This window comes from Artemia sp. Qi Xiang Cuo, chromosome 19, assembly GCF_049724085.1.
Source record: "Artemia sp. Qi Xiang Cuo chromosome 19, ASM4972408v1, whole genome shotgun sequence".
NCBI lineage: Eukaryota > Metazoa > Arthropoda > Branchiopoda > Anostraca > Artemiidae > Artemia > Artemia sp. Qi Xiang Cuo.
In genome coordinates this window covers 25183644-25201709 of record NC_142812.1, presented here as the reverse complement: position 1 = coordinate 25201709, position 18066 = coordinate 25183644, and the positions used below count along the sequence as shown (strand labels likewise).

The 18066-nt window shown below is 34.8% G+C and overlaps 1 protein-coding gene and 2 pseudogenes across 2 annotated transcripts in view; 1 reads left to right on the top strand and 2 right to left on the bottom strand.

Annotated features, from left to right (window-relative positions):
- LOC148940650 (aldehyde dehydrogenase, cytosolic 2 pseudogene) overlaps positions 1-1401 on the bottom strand; it is a 10735-nt pseudogene extending 9334 nt beyond the window's left edge. Inside the window, exon 1 of the transcript XR_016143356.1 lies at positions 1363-1401. The product of XR_016143356.1 is annotated as an aldehyde dehydrogenase, cytosolic 2 pseudogene (transcript). The remainder of the gene's footprint in view (positions 1-1362) is intronic.
- An 8686-nt stretch (positions 1402-10087) lies between these two features.
- Positions 10088-10858, top strand: LOC148940649 (alpha1,4-N-acetylgalactosaminyltransferase 2-like). The gene has a single exon (XM_089105032.1). It carries the CDS (start codon positions 10088-10090, stop codon positions 10856-10858), a length of 771 nt encoding a protein of 256 aa, XP_088961158.1.
- Positions 10859-11280: 422 nt separating this feature from the next.
- Positions 11281-13034, bottom strand: LOC148940648 (lactosylceramide 4-alpha-galactosyltransferase-like; annotated as a pseudogene).
- Positions 13035-18066: the final 5032 nt, after the last annotated feature.

The window sequence follows — 18066 nt, the reverse complement described above, 5'->3', positions numbered from 1 at the left end:
ATGCCACAAAGCGGCTGATCCTGTTTTCGACCGACCCCGCATTTCCAGTTTATAGGATTTTCCCATGTATTTTGTTATGCGTCACTTTCGTTTCAACCAATGTACCCTTAAATTGAATCAACGCTGACGAAATCACGAAACGGAAAAACAAGGGGAATCTACAATTTTGGGCTATATGTTCGCATATTGGGGAAGGGGGTAAAGCATAATGGAAGCGCCTTCAAAATGCGTTAAATACAATTTTTCTACATATTTTGAAGCAAGAATTGTTTTCTCAACATGTTTCCTTCTCAATAGCCTAAATTAGCCACAGTAGGCTAATATATTCCAAAAAAGATAAAAGACAGAGCATAAACAAAAGAATATAAGTAAAAGAAAGGTCACAAACACCAAATAAAACCAGTATATACAAAGAAAACACTTTGAAAAAATTATGATTGGGTTCGGAACAAACTTCAACACGAACACTTAAAAACACAATAAATGCTTGGGTAAATTATTGGGTCGCAACCGATGCGGTTTTTGTTTTCAGTAAAGTAGTGTTATTTTTTGTTTTATTATTCAATAAATATTGAGAAATAGGATGTGTCAGTTTATTTGAGCTGGTATATTTGCTATTATGTCAATTTTGAACAGAGGCTGGGGGCTGGGACACAGACGTCATGACAGCAAATAAATATATTTTGAAAAATTTGCTGAAGAGGGAATCAAAAACAACTACTGATATTGTTAGCAACACACTACAGTACCAAGCCACCTGAGGGTGACACAACTGCAGACGCTCCTCCTCAATACCAACCTGTTCAGAGCAACCCTCTTCACACCCTCCTAAGGAGCACCAGTTTTCTTTAAATCCTTTCTTGCGACCTCTTCGCACTCAATTCGGGAACGACCTACTTTTTGTTTGGCCTTGGACGTTTGTTCATCTAAACAACACGGGGAATCAAATGGTAGTAGCCTATTACTCATTGTTTATTGTTGTAATTAGTTTAAAATAATATTTCAAGTGAAAAAATCAGTAGGCTTTTAGATAATACGTACATTATTTAAAATGTGAATAAAAGAAAGAAGGTGATTTTCTTTTTTAATTTGGTCGTTTTTGATGATTGTCATTTAATTTGTTGATTTAAAAGTGGTTGACATTCCATGTATGATTAGTTTTCACTGTCTTACTACGGTCTTCAATGTCTAACTTTCATATTCTATGTCTTATTCTTATTTGTTATTTCCCAAAAATGGCGTTATTTTGTTTTTCTCTGTATCTTTTTGGCTCGGCAATTGGCTTGCCCGTAGTTACTTCACAGTCTTAGGGAAAGCGAAGAAAAGATACTAATTTTTGAACTACAACTGCTAACAACTCACTGTAGCACCAAGCCACCAGAGGCCAACAAAGCCACGCATGCTCCTCCTCCCCCCAATCTATTCAAAGCCACGAAGTTCCCATTTCCTCTATATCTTTCTTTATGACGTCATCCCGCCCAAGACGGGGAAGACCTGATTTCCGTTTAGCCTTAGACGGTTGGCCGAAAAGAACAATCTTCGGCAATCTTTCATCCTTCATCCACACAACGTGCCCTAGTCACCTCAATCTTTCTTTGATTAAAGCCCTAGAGAGCTGTATTGAACCACATTTTTCGTATAGCCTATTGTTTGAAATACGGTCAGTCATCCGGGTATCGGGAACAATCCTTAAGCAATTTCTCTGGAAAACATGTAGCAAATCTTCATCCGCTTTTCGGAGCGACCATGCTTCACAGCCATATTTGACCACTGTCATCACTGTACCTTCTAATATTCTAATCTAGGTTTGCAGATTTATCTTCCTATTCTTCCAAACTTTTTTAACTGGGAAAAAACACCCTGAGCCTTGGCTATTCTACTTTTAACATCTTCAATGCTCCCACAGTCTTTACTCATAATACTACCAAGGTAAGTGAAGCTGCCCACCTGATCAATCTTTTCATTACCCAACGTCACCTCTTCATCTTCACTTATTCCTAGCCTTAGCGACTTAGTCTTCCTAACATTAATTTTCACACCAATTCTAGCACCCTGAACTTGTAAAACCTATAAAACTTCATTCATTTTGCTTACACTTTCATCTAGGATGCTTAAATCATCACCATAATCTGAGTCTAGGAGACTTTTTCCTCCCCATTTGATTCCGTGGTCTCCCATTTCCTTTCTTGTGCTCCTTAAGACAAAGTCCATCAAATTAATCCATATAAAGGGGGATAGAAGACAAACCTGGTTAATTCCTGATTTCATACAAAACCAGCTGCTAACCTTATTTCCTACTTTGACCGCAGCAGTGTTATTCTCGTACATAGCACTAATCACTTTAATGTATTTGTCTGGTATATCATAAAAGGATAACACCTTTACTAAAGCTCTTCTATCAACATAATCCAACGCTTGCTCTTAATTTATAAAACTGAGGGCCAAAGGTGTTTGAAAACTCAGGCACTTCTCAATTATTAGCCTAAGAATGAAAATTTGGTCGACCCATCCTCTACCTTTTCTAAAACCGCACTGCTCTTCTCTTAAAACTTTGTCTACGGCATCTTTCAGTATCAAAAGTACCATATCACTAAGTAATTTACTACTTACCGAGACCAGACTAATGCCTCGATAATTACTTCACTCATTTTTATCACCTTTCTTATAAAGTGGCTTAATTAAGGTTTATCTAAAATCGTTAGATATTTACCCTTTTTCAAGAACCATATTCATAATCTTCAGTAACTTATTTCTAACCTCAGAGCCACCATATTTAAGATACTCATTTACCACCCTATCAGCACCTGGAGCCTTATTATTTTTTAATCCTTTTAGTACTGTTGTTAATTCCTCCTCACTAAACAAATCTTCCTTCAAATCCAAGGTATCACAAACTTTTTCATTCTCCTCTATATCTATGTTAAGCAAATTCTCAAAATGTTCGGCCCATCTCTCTTCAGTCTTTTCTTTATCGCTAATTGCGGTCCCATTCCTGTCTTTAACTGGGCCAACTCCGCATTGACTACTCCCTTTCAATTTGTTAACATATCAGTACAATATATTACTATTATGCCGTCCAGCTGCATCTTCCAGATCTTCGGCAATTTTATCCATAGCCTACATTTCATACCTCCTTAGTTCATATTTTAATACTTTATCCACTTTCTTTACATTCACTTTGTTTTCATATGATCTATCTTTCAGATACTGTTGGTACAAGTTCTTTCTCCTTTCTATTAAACATAAAGCTTTTTCACTAATATGCTTAGCTGCAGTTCTAGCTTTCTTCCCTAGTTCACCTTCAGCAACTTCACAAATTATTTATCTAAAATTATTCCAACCTTCTTCTACATTATCAAATTTTAAACTCTCAAGTTTAGCATTCAGCTGTTCCTGGAAAGTTTCTCTCAAATTCTCATCCTAGAGTCTACCAGTATCATAACTTCCCGAGAGGTAGCTACCCTTCTGATATTTCAGCTTTAAATTAACCCTTGACACTACTAGATGGTGATCTTTACTTTTAACATCAATAACGGCACTCCTATATACCCTTGTATCTTGTATTGATCTTTCCAGTCTTCGGTTTACTAAAACATAATCAATAAGGTTTGCTGTCTTACCATCACGTGAATACCATATTAACCTATGAGCCATTTTATGACCAAACACCGTATTGGTTATAACTAGATTGATATTCCTACAAAATTGCAAAAGTTCATCTATCCCTATTTCTACCGACCTGGGCGTTAAAATCTCCCAGTGCTAACATCACATTTCTACCTGGAACCCTGTCTATTTTCTCCTGTAACTGTAAGTAAAATTCATCTGAGTCACTAGTATCTCCGTCAGTCGGTACTACAGGGCGCAGCATATATTTTATTTGTGATGTCTTGAACGCATTAAACAGAGAAATAGTCATTATTGTTTCAGTTCTTTAGGTTTTTGTCAAACCTACTTGTATATGACACATACAAAATCGTGGATAGTTCACCCGTATCAGAACTGACATTAGGCTTAGCCTAACTAGGTTTCTGATAGGAGATCACTCAAAAATTATCTTTACCATTAAAGTAAATTGACTCTTGTGGGGGAAGTTTAAAACCTAATTTTTATCTGATTTTCGTATGTGCAGAATGTTGACACGGGACAAGCCTCACTAGAAATGTTTCATAGTCGATACTACATTAAATTTAAGTCTGATATTTCTGCTTTGACCTATTATTTTCGTACTATGGATTATATTCAAATCAGCCACATTCCCTGTGGCTGCTGGACTTTGGGCTGAATTAATTTCAGTATAAGTGTTCTGCTTTATTATTCCTACAGTTGGCAGATAATCTTGAGACAAAGAGAGGAAATACGCTTTATTTCTTTCTCTCAAGCCTGTTTTCACTGTTGTTTCTGGCTAGTTATATTGTATTATCATTTCTTACTGCGCTCTTTTTATTTTGATTATTTGTCTGATATCTTGTTATTAAGGTAATTAATAATGAAATCGAAAACCACATTGCAGCATTAATAGAACTGCCTTGTTACACCTCAAATAGAGAAAGGTAATATATGGAGTTAATTTTGCACAATAATTGCACGATTTGCTTTTCATTTCAGTAATAACCTTTCATAAAATTTGAAAGTGTTGGCCGTGATTATATAGCTTGAGGTAACTTGTTTGATTAAGATGAGAATTTACTGTTTTCACTCCAATTGCTTATTATCTAATGATTTGATATTTATTGAATATTGACAGATTTTGTTTCCTTGTGTATAACATATACTGTTATTCAGGACAAGTACATGATCAATACAAGGGTTTTGCTAAACTTTAGTAGAAATGATGGTTAATTAAAGAACTTAAATTTTTGCCTAATATAAAACTAATTTCAAGTAGTAAATGTTGCTCTGTACTTCAAATAGTTTGTCTTCGGCTAAAGCCATCCTTCTCATTTTGACCTCTAGGTTTTCAAAGATCTGCAAATACATTTCCTAAATTAAAAAAAAAAAAACATTGATATGGCTTAAAATTCTACTCAAATACCAGAAATTGCATTTCGGAACTACAAACCGAGATCATTCTTTGAATGACACTCAAGTCGGGATACGTGGCGCTGAGACTGGTGAGAGAGTTGACATTAGCCGATTGATAGGCCACCTTCCAGGCTATAAGGAGGAACCTGGAAAGAGTTTAGCCCGTGGTGTTGAGTCTGGTGAGAAGATTAACGTTAGTCGACTGAGGGGCCAGCAGAGTATATTTCAGGGGATCCTGGATCAGGAAGGCCTAAACTTGGCGCGAAATGGGGTAGGCGGGGAATAACCGAGCCCTAGAAAACCTTTCGGGTAGCGTACCTAGTGAGAGTATGATGAAAACCTAATTATAGTAAACTATTATTAAAAATCCTAGTATGTCTAGAGAGAAAAACAATCTAATGAAGTTGAGTTTTTACAAAGAATATCAATAAATAAAATTTTATTTTGCATTTTCTTCAGTTTGTAGTCAGTTGAAATCTTCGATGTTTTATTTTGTTTTAAAGGACAATACAAGAGGTTGATTTTAAGATTAGTTAAAAGTTTGCTAAATTAAATTTATAAAAACAAAAGAATTGAAATGAAATCCTCAATTTTTTATTTTTTGTAAGAATGATTTTGTTCACAAACGTATTTTACTGTAATGAATATTTTGTTCTCTTCAATGTCTGTTAATTATTTTTAAGAAAAACAGAGTATTTGTTACTTAGTATAAAGTAACAAATTTGTTGACAAAAAACAAAAGACAATTTTGTTGGGTTTGAAAAATTATTTTTGGTGAAAATAATTTTGAAAAAATGCAGGGAAATCTGTAAACTTTTGAATTTAAGTCTTGGAACAACAAAGAAAAGTAATTTTAATGCAACGGTAAAAATAATAATAATAATAATTTATTTATACCCTTTTTACACAGATAAAATGCTGATAGAGGAGTAAATTAAAGAAAAGGGAAAACATACACAAACAAACAATAACAAAAGACAACATAGGATATAAAAGATGCAATGAAAACACCTCTGATGAATAAGAATACTGTAATAATAACAATACAATACTATCTGATGCAATGAAGAGGAAAATCAACGATACATTATCTACACTTTTCAAATGTTAACGCAAAATCTTCCATTTTCAACGTAGTACCAAAAACTCTGTCATGGGTGCCCATAAGCTGAATTCCAGGGGGTGGGGGGAGAAACCTCGTCTAATTGGTTCTTTTAATAATATACAATATTAATCTCAGAACTAAAGTATAAAAATAAGGTAGTATCATTCAGCCAGGGGGGGGCGGGTGCTCGCCCCGTATGGGCGACCATGGGCTGATATCATTAGAATTTGGAGGTGGAGATACCTGAGCCATGTTCTCTGAAAACAGGAAACTTAGATCCTAAGAGCCACTATACATTGACACCCAAACGGAAGTCGAAAACGGGGAAGACCTCGGAACACTTTGCAACGAACATACCAGTCTAATCTGCGAAGTATCAATGTTTCTCTTCAACCCGATTGGGAAGACATATACGCAGTTGCCAAATTCAGAAAATATTGGCGAAGACACGTGGATGCCCTGGTTGCCTCTGGCGGGTCTAGGGTAAGGTAATTCTCCTTCGAATCAGGAGAAAAGGGATTTTTCTAGTTAAAGTATTTTAATTGAAGATTTGACATCAGGATATATAGTATTTGTGTGTCTATAGCACAGTTCATATAATTATATCCTTCCAGTATATAGCTTTGAGTATATAGTATATAGCTTTGAGAATGGAAGTTCCTATAAAACCTAGTTATAGTAAACTATTATTAAAAATCCTAGTATGTCTAGAGAGAGAAACAATCTAATGAAGTTGAGAGGTTTTTACAAAGAGTATCAATAAATAAAATTTTATTTTGCATTTTCTTCAGTTTGTAGTCAGTTGAAATCTCCGATGTTTTATTTTGTTTTGAAGGACAATACAAAAGGTTGATTTTAAGATTAGTTAAAAGTTTGCTAAATGAAATTTATAAAAACAAAAGAATTGAAATGAAATCCTCAATTTTTTATTTTTTGTAAGAATGATTTTGTTCACAAACGTATTTTACTGTAATGAATATTTTGTTCTCTTCAATGCCTGTTAATTATTTTTAAGAAAAACAGAGTATTTGTTACTTAGGTGCAGGGACTGCAAATCCTCTGACTTAGAAAGTGACATTTAAATTTCATTATTATATTATAATTTCTTATAAATAAATTTACAATTTGGATCAATCCTGCAAGTCCGGTCAAGTGACCGATGATATAATATCTTGTGTTGATATTTATTTTTCTCTTCCTTTAAGGTTCTACTCATAACATATTTTATGTTCGTATAAAGTGCCTTAAAAGAAAATTTTGTTGGGTTTGGAACATTATTTTTGGTGAAAATAATTTTGAAAAAATGCAGGGAAATCTGTAAACTTTTGAATTTAAGTCTTGGAACAAGAACACAGAAAAGTAATTTTAATGCAACAGTAAAAATAATAAAATTAATAATTTATTTATACCCTTTTTACACACATAAAATGCTGATAGAGAAGTAAATCAAAAAAGGGAAAAAATACACAAACAAACACAAACAAAACACAACATAGGATATAAAAGATGCAATGAAAACACCTCTGATGAATAAGAATACTGTAATAATAACAATACAATACTATCTGATGCAATAAAGAGGAAAATCAACGATATATTAATCTACACTTTTCAAATGTTAACGCAAAATCTTCAATTTTCAACGTAGTACCAAAAACTCTGTCATGGGTGCCCATAAGCTGAAGTTCAAGGGGCGGGGGGAGAAACCTCTTCTAATTGGTTCCTTTAATGATATACAATATTAATCTCAGAACTAAAGTATAAAAATAAAGCAGCATCATTCAGCCAGGGGGGGGGGTGGGTGCTCCCCCCGTATGGGCGATCATGGGCTGATATCATTAGAATTTGGAGGTGGAGATACCTGAGCCATGTTCTCTGAAAACAGGAAACTTAGATCCTAAGAGCCGCATTACATTGACACCCAAACGGAAGTCGAAAACGGGGAAGACCTCAGAACACTTTGCAACGAACATACCAGTCTAATCTGCGAAGCATCAATGTTTCTCTTCAACCCGATTGGGAAGACATATACGCAGTTGCCCAATTCAGAAAATATTGGCGAAGACACGTGGATGCCCTGGTTGCCTCTGGCAGGTCTAAGGTAGGGTAATTTTCCCTCGAATCAGAAGAAAAGAGATTTTTCTAGCTAAAGTATTTTAATTGAAGATTTGACATCAGGATATATAGTATTTGTGTGTCTATAGACTGTGTTATATTTATTCTTTATGTTTATTTGAAGAAAACGCAAATTTGCCCATTTGAGCTTGTTAATGTGTTGAAATAAACAACATTTTATTCAATTAAATAAATTTGATTTTAGATCTTTTGCAGGATTTAAGGAAAAGGTTTCATTGTGCCAAGTGTTCAATTTATTCCACACTTTTTAAAAAACCTCGTGAGCTCTAGCTGCTGTATTTCTGAAACTTGCTTTCTATAATAGTTCTCACAGTGAACCCCATTAACTATGTTTCAACAAGAACCAAAAAACTGTATCTTGGCGTAATTTTTTCGCTTGGAACAAGGAACAAAGATTTGCATACAGGGTGGGGATCATGATTCTAACCATCCCAAATATAATGATTCTTTATGTTTTCAAATGAATTTTTTTTCAAACAATTCTCCTATTTTGTGTATCCAAAGATTTGTATCATTTCTTCCTCTTCAAAATACCAGTCTTCAGATTACACCTACTACACCGATTACACCAATTACACCTACTATACCGACTACACTTACTGCACTGATTACACCTACTACACAGACTACGCCGATTACACCTACTACACTATAGACACGTTTGCTTACCGGGCATTTTGATTTTAAATTTATAGCTGAGTTACAATTTGGGCTAGAAATTTCCCTCTAGAATATTTGAAAATGGAGCTGTCTTGATCTTATGACAAAGCCTGTAATTTCTTTGCGCCATTGCGGCATCTTGCGGCGTCACATTGGGTTTTACTATGTTTTTCCATTGGCATTTTCGGATACCCAGAATAAAATGCACTTCGGACTGTGCTGAAATCATGTAGGTCTCCCAGCTCCTTTAAAAGAAAGTTACAAATATCTAAAGGATAAAATTTTTATTTTTACATTTATTTATTTTAGTATCATGCTTCTTAATATTCTGATATTAGCTACTATATTTTTGTTTGATACTTTCAAGAGGTGTTAGCGCAGGAAGAGTTGTATTAAATTTATTGATAATTGATGGGGTTAGGGATGAAAATTTGAGAGGGCAGGATGCCACGCTGTATTTAAAGTATCTATTATCTAAGGACTCAAAGGTGCATTAAAATTAAAAAAAACACACACACACATTGAACTTGAACTTAAAGCATCAAAAGCAAAGAACAACTTCCACAATTTACAACCTTTGCCCCGGGGGATATAGGCGCTCATGTCATATCCGCGTGCAGACTCATTGGACCTTCGACTATTTTGGACAAAACGACTATTTCCAGTTTATAATTCGGTTTTTGGAGTTTAGGGGAAGTTAAATGGAAAAGGGGATGATTGCCCGAATTTTTGACCCTTAAAAGCCAAACTAATTTTTATGACAAATCCGCAATTTTTATGACAACTCTTTCCGTTTGAAGTGACCACGGGGAAAAATAATACATTGAAGCCATGTCCCTCTTTACTTAGGCTGGGCTATTGCACAGCCAATGATATAATTATTTATTTTTTTTTTGAAGACTAGCAACACGAAATATTTAAATCACGGGCAGTCGTTCTGTATCAAAGCCACTACTTGAGGTAGTAAGAGGCAATTTTTTTTTCATTTCTTGGGAAATGAAGTTTCAGGAAAAAACAAAAAGATCCAAGTGTATAGACTGCCATAATTATAAAGAGAGGCTCATAAGCAACGCTCGCTCGCATAGATTAAGAGAAGAACAAGAAAAAATATTTTTTCAATTGGTGCTATTTCTGAATATTCCTTTCTTCTAGGAGACTAAGATGATCGTCCAAAGGAGGTACGTCGTTTTATTAAGTCTTTTGTTTATTACTATGATCATTGTAATAAAGTACACAAATCTCGAAGCAAACTGGAATTCATTCATCCAAATCCAACATCATCAAATAATGGAAGTTGAAATCCAAATTCATTCGCTTAATGACATCAGCAACTACCACGATTTCAATGCGACATTCTTTGTTGAGACTAGCAATGCAAAATACTTGAATCACAGACAGTCTTGCTGTGTCGAAGCCGCTGCCCGAGCACAGCATCCACATTTAGTTATAATCTACATGACTGGAGTCGAAGCAACAGCAATCAAAGAGGAAAACGCTTGGATAATAAATTTTACAAATATCAAAATAGTTCATTTAGAATCAGACAAGTTTTTCACAAGTAAAAATTTAGGACGAATCTACAGGGAAGTTAAAAATAAAACATCAGTACATATGACAGAACATATATCTGATTTGGCGAGGATTGCGCTGCTTAAGAAATTTAGTGGATTATACATTGACACAGATACAGCCCTTATGAAATCTACCGCTCATTTTGAGCCTTTTATATTAAGAAATTTCGCAAACGGCATAATCAAGTGCCGCACAGGAGATATAGTGATAGAAGAAATGCACCGTCGTTTAAGTGAATTCAAATACAACCCTCAATTTTGGAGTGGTTTGGATGAAATACTTATTACATACATACTCTTCGCGACCAACACTGAATTCATTCAAGTGAATTTGGGGGACTTGTCGGCCGGGAAGATTTAATAGTGACATTAATACCGAGCCATCGAAAATGCAGTACAGAAGAAACTGAAATTATTTTTAAAAAGAAGGAGTGGTATACTGCGAACAGGTGGGTATTTAGGACGATTTTTGCCCACTGAGGACACAAAATGTGGAAACGCTGTTCGTTATTTGACTAACAGCTATCTTTTCTCAAGAACTAATTACTGATATATCTTAAAAAAATGACTTTTTATATTTTGAAAAGATGAAGTTGGTTAGTTTAAAGGCCTCAACGGAAATAGCGTTTTTATGAAAAGTCTGAAGAGCACAAATTATAAGCTGAACTTTTATCGAATGAAAATCAGCCTTATATTGGGGAGCTTTTTTAAATTGACGAAATATTTACCGCTCAAAGAAATGAATTTGGGATAACTGAGTAAGAAGCTTCTAAAATGAGCATTTCCTGAAATCCACCATCAAAAGTGGGTTTGAACCCCAAGGTAACTGTCAAAAACGAGATTCTATAGGTATTTTAACCCAACACTTCTTAATATTTTTATCAAATTTCCAAATCAAATTAATATACTACCAATCACGTATTTCGGACGCCATATGAACTCTCGAGAATCCAATTTGACTCTTTGGAGTTTTATTTGCTCTTTTTTAATAAACTTCGTCGAATTGGCATCTGAATAGTTAATAGTTTCCTTTTTTAGCAAATCAACCTGCTAAGATCTTAAATTTTTTGACAGAAAACAATTTTAACTTAAATCTGAGGACACCGATCTTGCTTCTTCGGCTGTTTTATTTTTCCAAACATCTCTCGTAGTGGTCTTTGTGTGTGTTAGCGGCCTAAGGACTTTGTTGAGTTTGTCATAAAATTTCTCTCTGCAATGTTCTATTTGGCACTGAGCTGTAAGATCTTAGCGCTAATATGGCGCAAAAAGTAATAATCTATGAGATTAAAGATCTTTGCACTTTGATGAAGGAAAAACGATAATCTGTGCAGAAAGAAGTAAGGTCGCAGATGTAAGATCTTAGCGCTTTGATGAGACAAAAAACGGGCTTAAAATTGTGTTTGTAGTTGGTGACATCAACATTTTTGTACCTTTTGATTTTGATTTTTGAATGCCGAGAAATATTCGAATTGACCACCGAGAATTTGATTATAGAGAAGAACTTCTTATTAGCCATCATTTATAAAACTTAGGCAGGCTTTCATGCACCATTGGACAGTACTTTGTTGCTATATGTTCAAAAATTTGTTTTCTGCCTTTTATAACTGGAATATCCGATGTTAAGTAGTTGCTAAAATGAATAGCATATGCTGCTTGCATACTCTCAACTTCAAATTTTTCTATTTCTATATCTTTTCTAAACAGTTCCTTCCAAGCTTCCCATTTACCCCAGTACACTGGTAAAAAAGCTTTTATGTCAAGGAACGTGGTATTGCATTTCTTACCCGCTTCTTCGAAATTCTTTGCTTTTTTGTTAATGTTACAAATGTCTATTGCTATTCTTTCTATAAGTATTTCATCCAAGCCACTCCACAATTTAGGGTTGTATTTGAATTCACTTAAACGACGGTGCATTTCTTCTATCACTATATCTCCTGTGCGGCACTTGATTATGCCGTTTGCGAAATTTCTTAATATAAAAGGCTCAAAATGAGCGGTAGATTTCATAAGGGCTGTATCTGTGTCAATGTATAATCCACTAAATTTCTTAAGCAGCGCAATCCTCGCCAAATCAGATATATGTTCTGTCATATGTACTGATGTTTTATTTTTAACTTCCCTGTAGATTCGTCCTAAATTTTTACTTGTGAAAAACTTGTCTGATTCTAAATGAACTATTTTGATATTTGTAAAATTTCTTATCCTAGGGTTTTCCTCTTTGATTGCTGTTGCTTGGACTCCAGTCATGTAGAATATGACTAAATGTGAATGCTGTGCTCGGACAGTGGCTTCGACACAGTAAGACTCTGATTCAAGTATTTTGCATTGCTAGTCTCAACGAAGAATGTCGCATTGAAATCGTGGTAGTTGCTGATGTCATTAAGCGAATGAATTTGGATTTCAACTTCCATTATTTGATGATGTTGGATTTGGATGAATGCATTCCAGTTTGCTTCGAGATTTGTATACTTTATTACACTGATCATAGTAATAAACAAAAGACTTAATAAAACGACGTACCTCCTTTGGACGATCATCTTAGTCTCCTAGAAGAAAGGAATATTCAGAAATAACACCAATTGAAAAAATGTTTTTTCTTGTTCTTCTCTTAATCTATGCGAGCGAGCGTTGCTTATGAGCCTCTCTTTATAATTATGGCAGTCTATACACTTGGATCTTTTTGTTTTTTCCTGAAACTTCATTTCCCAAGAAATGAAAAAAAAATTGCCTCTTACTACCTCAAGTAGTGGCTTTGATACAGAACGACTGCCCGTGATTTAAATATTTCGTGTTGCTAGTCTTCAAAAAAAAATAAATAATTATATCATTGGCTGTGCAATAGCCCAGCCTAAGTAAAGAAGGACATGGCTTCAATGTATTATTTTTCCCCGTGGTCACTTCAAACGGAAAGAGTTGTCATAAAAATTGCGGATTTGTCATAAAAATTAGTTTGGCTTTTAAGGGTCAAAAATTCGGGCAATCATCCCCTTTTCCATTTAACTTCCCCTAAACTCCAAAAACCGAATTATAAACTGGAAATAGTCGTTTTGTCCAAAATAGTCGAAGGTCCAATGAGTCTGCACGCGGATATGACATGAGCGCCTATATCCCCCGGGGCAAAGGTTGTAAATTGTGGAAGTTGTTCTTTGCTTTTGATGCTTTAAGTTCAAGTTCAATGTGTGTGTGTGTTTTTTTAATTTTAATGCACCTTTGAGTCCTTAGATAATAGATACTTTAAATACAGCGTGGCATCCTGCCCTCTCAAATTTTCATCCCTAACCCCATCAATTATCAATAAATTTAATACAACTCTTCCTGCGCTAACACCTCTTGAAAGTATCAAACAAAAATATAGTAGCTAATATCAGAATATTAAGAAGCATGATACTAAAATAAATAAATGTAAAAATAAAAATTTTATCCTTTAGATATTTGTAACTTTCTTTTAAAGGAGCTGGGAGACCTACATGATTTCAGCACAGTCCGAAGTGCATTTTATTCTGGGTATCCGAAAATGCCAATGGTATTAAGATGAACCTTCAGGGAATGTTGCCGAAGACTGCCCTTTTCCGCCAACCGTCTAGGGCTAAACAGAAAGCAGGTCGTCCTCGTCTTGGGTGGGAGGATGCCATAAAGAAAGATTTAATAGAAACGAGACTTCCTGGGAGGGTGTAAAGAGGAAAGCATTGAATATATTGGGATGGAGGAGGAGCGTGCGTAGTTGTGTTGGCATCAGGCGGCTTGGTGCTGCGGAGAGCTGTTAGTATTAGTAGTAATGTTGACGTAAGATTTCGAAATAAATAAAAAAAGATTAACTGCATACATTTTGTCAAATAAACATGTATGCCATATCTCAGGAAGGGCTGAGGATATTAAGTTGAAACTTTCATGGCATGCTGAGGGTGATGTAAAAGGTAAAACTATACTCAAAGACCGTATGGTCATCCAGGTTGTCAAAAGGACGTATTCACAATATGTCGGGAATGACTAGGGACATTGAATCTATACTTTTTGCTTATTGAGGGGGTTGCTGTTGAACTGAATCATAAAAACTATGTGCATCCAAACTGTTAAACGGGCGTATATGCAAATATTCAGGAATGGCTGGGTACTCAATTGAAAATTTCAGGATATGTTAGAGGTATATGAAGACATTATGTGCATCTGGGTTGCAAAAATTGTGTGAACTAAATCAGAAGATACTAGGCACACCCATGCTGTCAAAAGGGCATATCTTAAATATTTGAGAGCTAAGGGTATTAAGTTGAAACTTCAGGAAATTTAAAATAAATCAAAAGACACTATATGCATCCAGGTTGTCATAAGTACATACTTGTATTATATCAGGAACGGCTAAAGGTAGTACTTTGAAACTTTCAGGGAATGTTGAAGGGGGATGTAGAAACACTTAAAAGACACAATGTCCATCCAAATTCTCAAAGGGATTTATCTTCAGTGTCTCATGAACAGTTAAAGGTACTAAGTTGAAAATCAAGGAGTGTTAAGGGAAATGTTGAACTAAATCAAGAGACATCTATATCCAGGTTGTCAAAAGTGCGTGTATTGCAATATCTTGAGAACGGCTAAGGCTATTAAGCTTAAAATCTCTGGGAATATTTAGGATTGATTTAAGCTAACTTAATAGGCGCTATATGCATCAAGATTGTCAAAAGGATACACATGCGAAACCTCAGGACCGGCCAAGGGTATTAAGTTGAAATCTTCAGAGAATGCTGGGGGAGGAGCTGTTATTCCGAATTTAAAGACACTTAAGTACACCTAGGTTGCAAAAAATGGGATTTCCGCTATGTTTTAAGAGCAGCTAAGGGTATTAAGTGGAAATTTTAGGGAAAGTAAAGAGTTAAACTACTCGTAAATCAGAAGGCACAACGTGAATCCACTTTGTCAAAAGGGCAAATCTGCAATATTCTAGGGATGGTCTATGGTATTAAGGTGAAAATCTCTGGGGATGCTGAAGTAAATCAAAAGACTATTGATCTAACTTGTCAAAAAGGCGTATCTGCAATACCTCAGGGTACGAATCACGGCTATCTCTAAGGGTATGAATTAACGGCTTAAGTAACCCAACTGACATTTTAAGGAATATTGGGGCAAAAGAGGCTTAATAAAGGCAATTTATTTTTGAAGAAAAATGGGTTGTCTTGATTCTTATCGTGGAATAGAATTTTTGTTATGTCTATACTTAGTTTTCAAGCCATTAAGACGCCTCAATTAATGTCTTAGAGTATTTGTGTGTCTATAGACTGTGTTATATTATTCTTTATGTGTATTTGAAGAAAACGCAAATTTGCCCATTTGAGCTTGTTAGTTGTGTTGAAATAAACAACATTTTATTCAATTAAATAAATTTGATTTTAGATCTTTTGCAGGATTTAAGGCAAAAGGTTTCATTGTGCCAAGTGTTCAATTTATTCTACACTTTTTAAAAAACCTCGTGAGCTCTAGCTGCTGTATTTCTGAGACTTGCTTTCTATAATAGTTCTCACAGTGAACCCCATTAACTATGTTTCAACAAGAACCAGAAAACTGTATCTTGGCGTAATTTTTTCGCTTGGACCAAGGAACAAAGATTTGCATACAGGGTGGGGATCATGATTCGAACCATCCCAAATATAATGATTCTTTATGTTTTCAAATGATTTTTTTTCAAGCAATTCTCCTATTTTGTGTCTCCAAAGATTTGTATCATTTCTTCCTCTTCAAAATACCAGTCTTCAGATTACACCTACTACACCGATTACACCAATTACACCTACTATACCGACTACACTTACTGCACTGATTACACCTACTACACAGACTACGCCGATTACACCTACTACACTATAGACACGTTTGCTTATCGGGCATTTTGATTTTAAATTTATAGCTGAGTTTCAATTTGGGCTAGAAATTTCCCTCTAGAATATTTAAAAAGGGCACTGTCTTGATCTTATGACAAAGCCTGTAATTTTCTTTCGAAATGCCTTGTTTTTAAAACTAAAGCCAACAAATATAAAAAAGATTAAAATTTGAAAAATTTCAAATTTCACAGTCTTTGCAAAAAGTTTGGCATATTATCCAGTTTTAACAAAACTAGCATCCGATTCTGTCCAAGGACAGATACAGACTACAAAAATCTGTACCGTATATTATCTTGTGAGGATCAAAAACTTACTGAATAAATCCTTTTTGACTTTTTAGGTACAAGGTAAGCTCGTTACAAGGTAAGCTTTGCAGAGTGAAAAATATGGACTAAAACACAAATATTCCGGACAAGACCTCCGCTTGACTGTTCTCAGTGCAAGATAATAACATTAAAATTACTAATAAAAATCCAAGGATACTATGAAAAAATTTCAAACCTTAAAACAAAGCACAACTAAAATTTGAAGACCCTCTCCATGTAACGGTGAAAATGTAACTAAATGAAACCTTTTCAAATTTCCCAACCTTTGCCAAAAGTTTGGCACATTATCCAGTCTTAACAAAACTAGCATCCGATTCTGTCCGAAGACAGATACAGACTTAAAAAAAACTGTACCGTATATTATCTTGTGAGGATCAAAAACTTACTGAATAAATCAGTTTTGACTTTTTAGGTACAAGGTAAGCTCGTTTCACGCCTCATATTTTTTTTTTTTCAGTAGCACATTGTCAGCACAGAAATTACAATTTGGATTCTACTGATGAACTGTCAACAAAGCCTCCTAAGAAAAACGCCCATTTACATTCAAATTCCAGTGGTTATTTTTCGTAGATGCCCAAAGAACCCATTTTGGCCAAAAAAAACTGCATTCACTTTGTAGAGAAGAAGTTTCACTTCACTACGAATACTTCCAGTCTCAATGCACCCAAAAGAGATTCCATAATTGGATATGGAAAAATTCCATAATTTGGATATGGAGAAATTTATTCCACTTTGCTTCGACATTTTGTACTTTACTACCATGATTATAGTAAAAACAGGCATATTAAAACGATAATGCACGTTTGGACTGTCATCTTAGTCTCTTGGATGAAAGATATCTTGAGAAATGACAAGTTCAATCATTAGTGTTTTCAATTTTTTATTTGTAATTTTGACAAAACCTGTAAAAAAGAAAAAATACGGAAGAGCGTATCTTATAAGAAAACAGCTTAAATACATGAAAATATTTACGGAATATTTATGCAATTTTTCTATTACATCGCATTTCCAGTTTATAGGATTTTCCCATGTATTTTGTTATGCGTCACTTTTGTTTCAACCAGTGTACCCGTAAATTGAATCAACGCTGACGAAATCAAGAAACGGAAAAACAAGGGAAATCTACAATTTTGGGCTATATATTCGCACATTGGGGAAGGGGGTAAAGCATAATGGAAGCGCCTTCAAAATGCGTTAAATACAATTTTTCTACATATTTTGAAGCAAGAAATGTTTTCTCAACATGTTTCCTTCTCAATAGCCTAAATTAGCCACAGTAGGCTAATATATTCCAAAAAAGATAAAAGACAGAGAATAAACAAAAGAATATAAGTAAAAGAAAGGTCACAAACACCAAATAAAACCGGTAGATACAAAGA

What these genes read in the sequence shown, in the direction of transcription:
- LOC148940649 (XM_089105032.1), top strand. Translation starts at nt 10,088, where the DNA reads ATGATCGTCCAAAGGAGGTACGTCGTTTTATTAAGTCTTTTGTTTATT.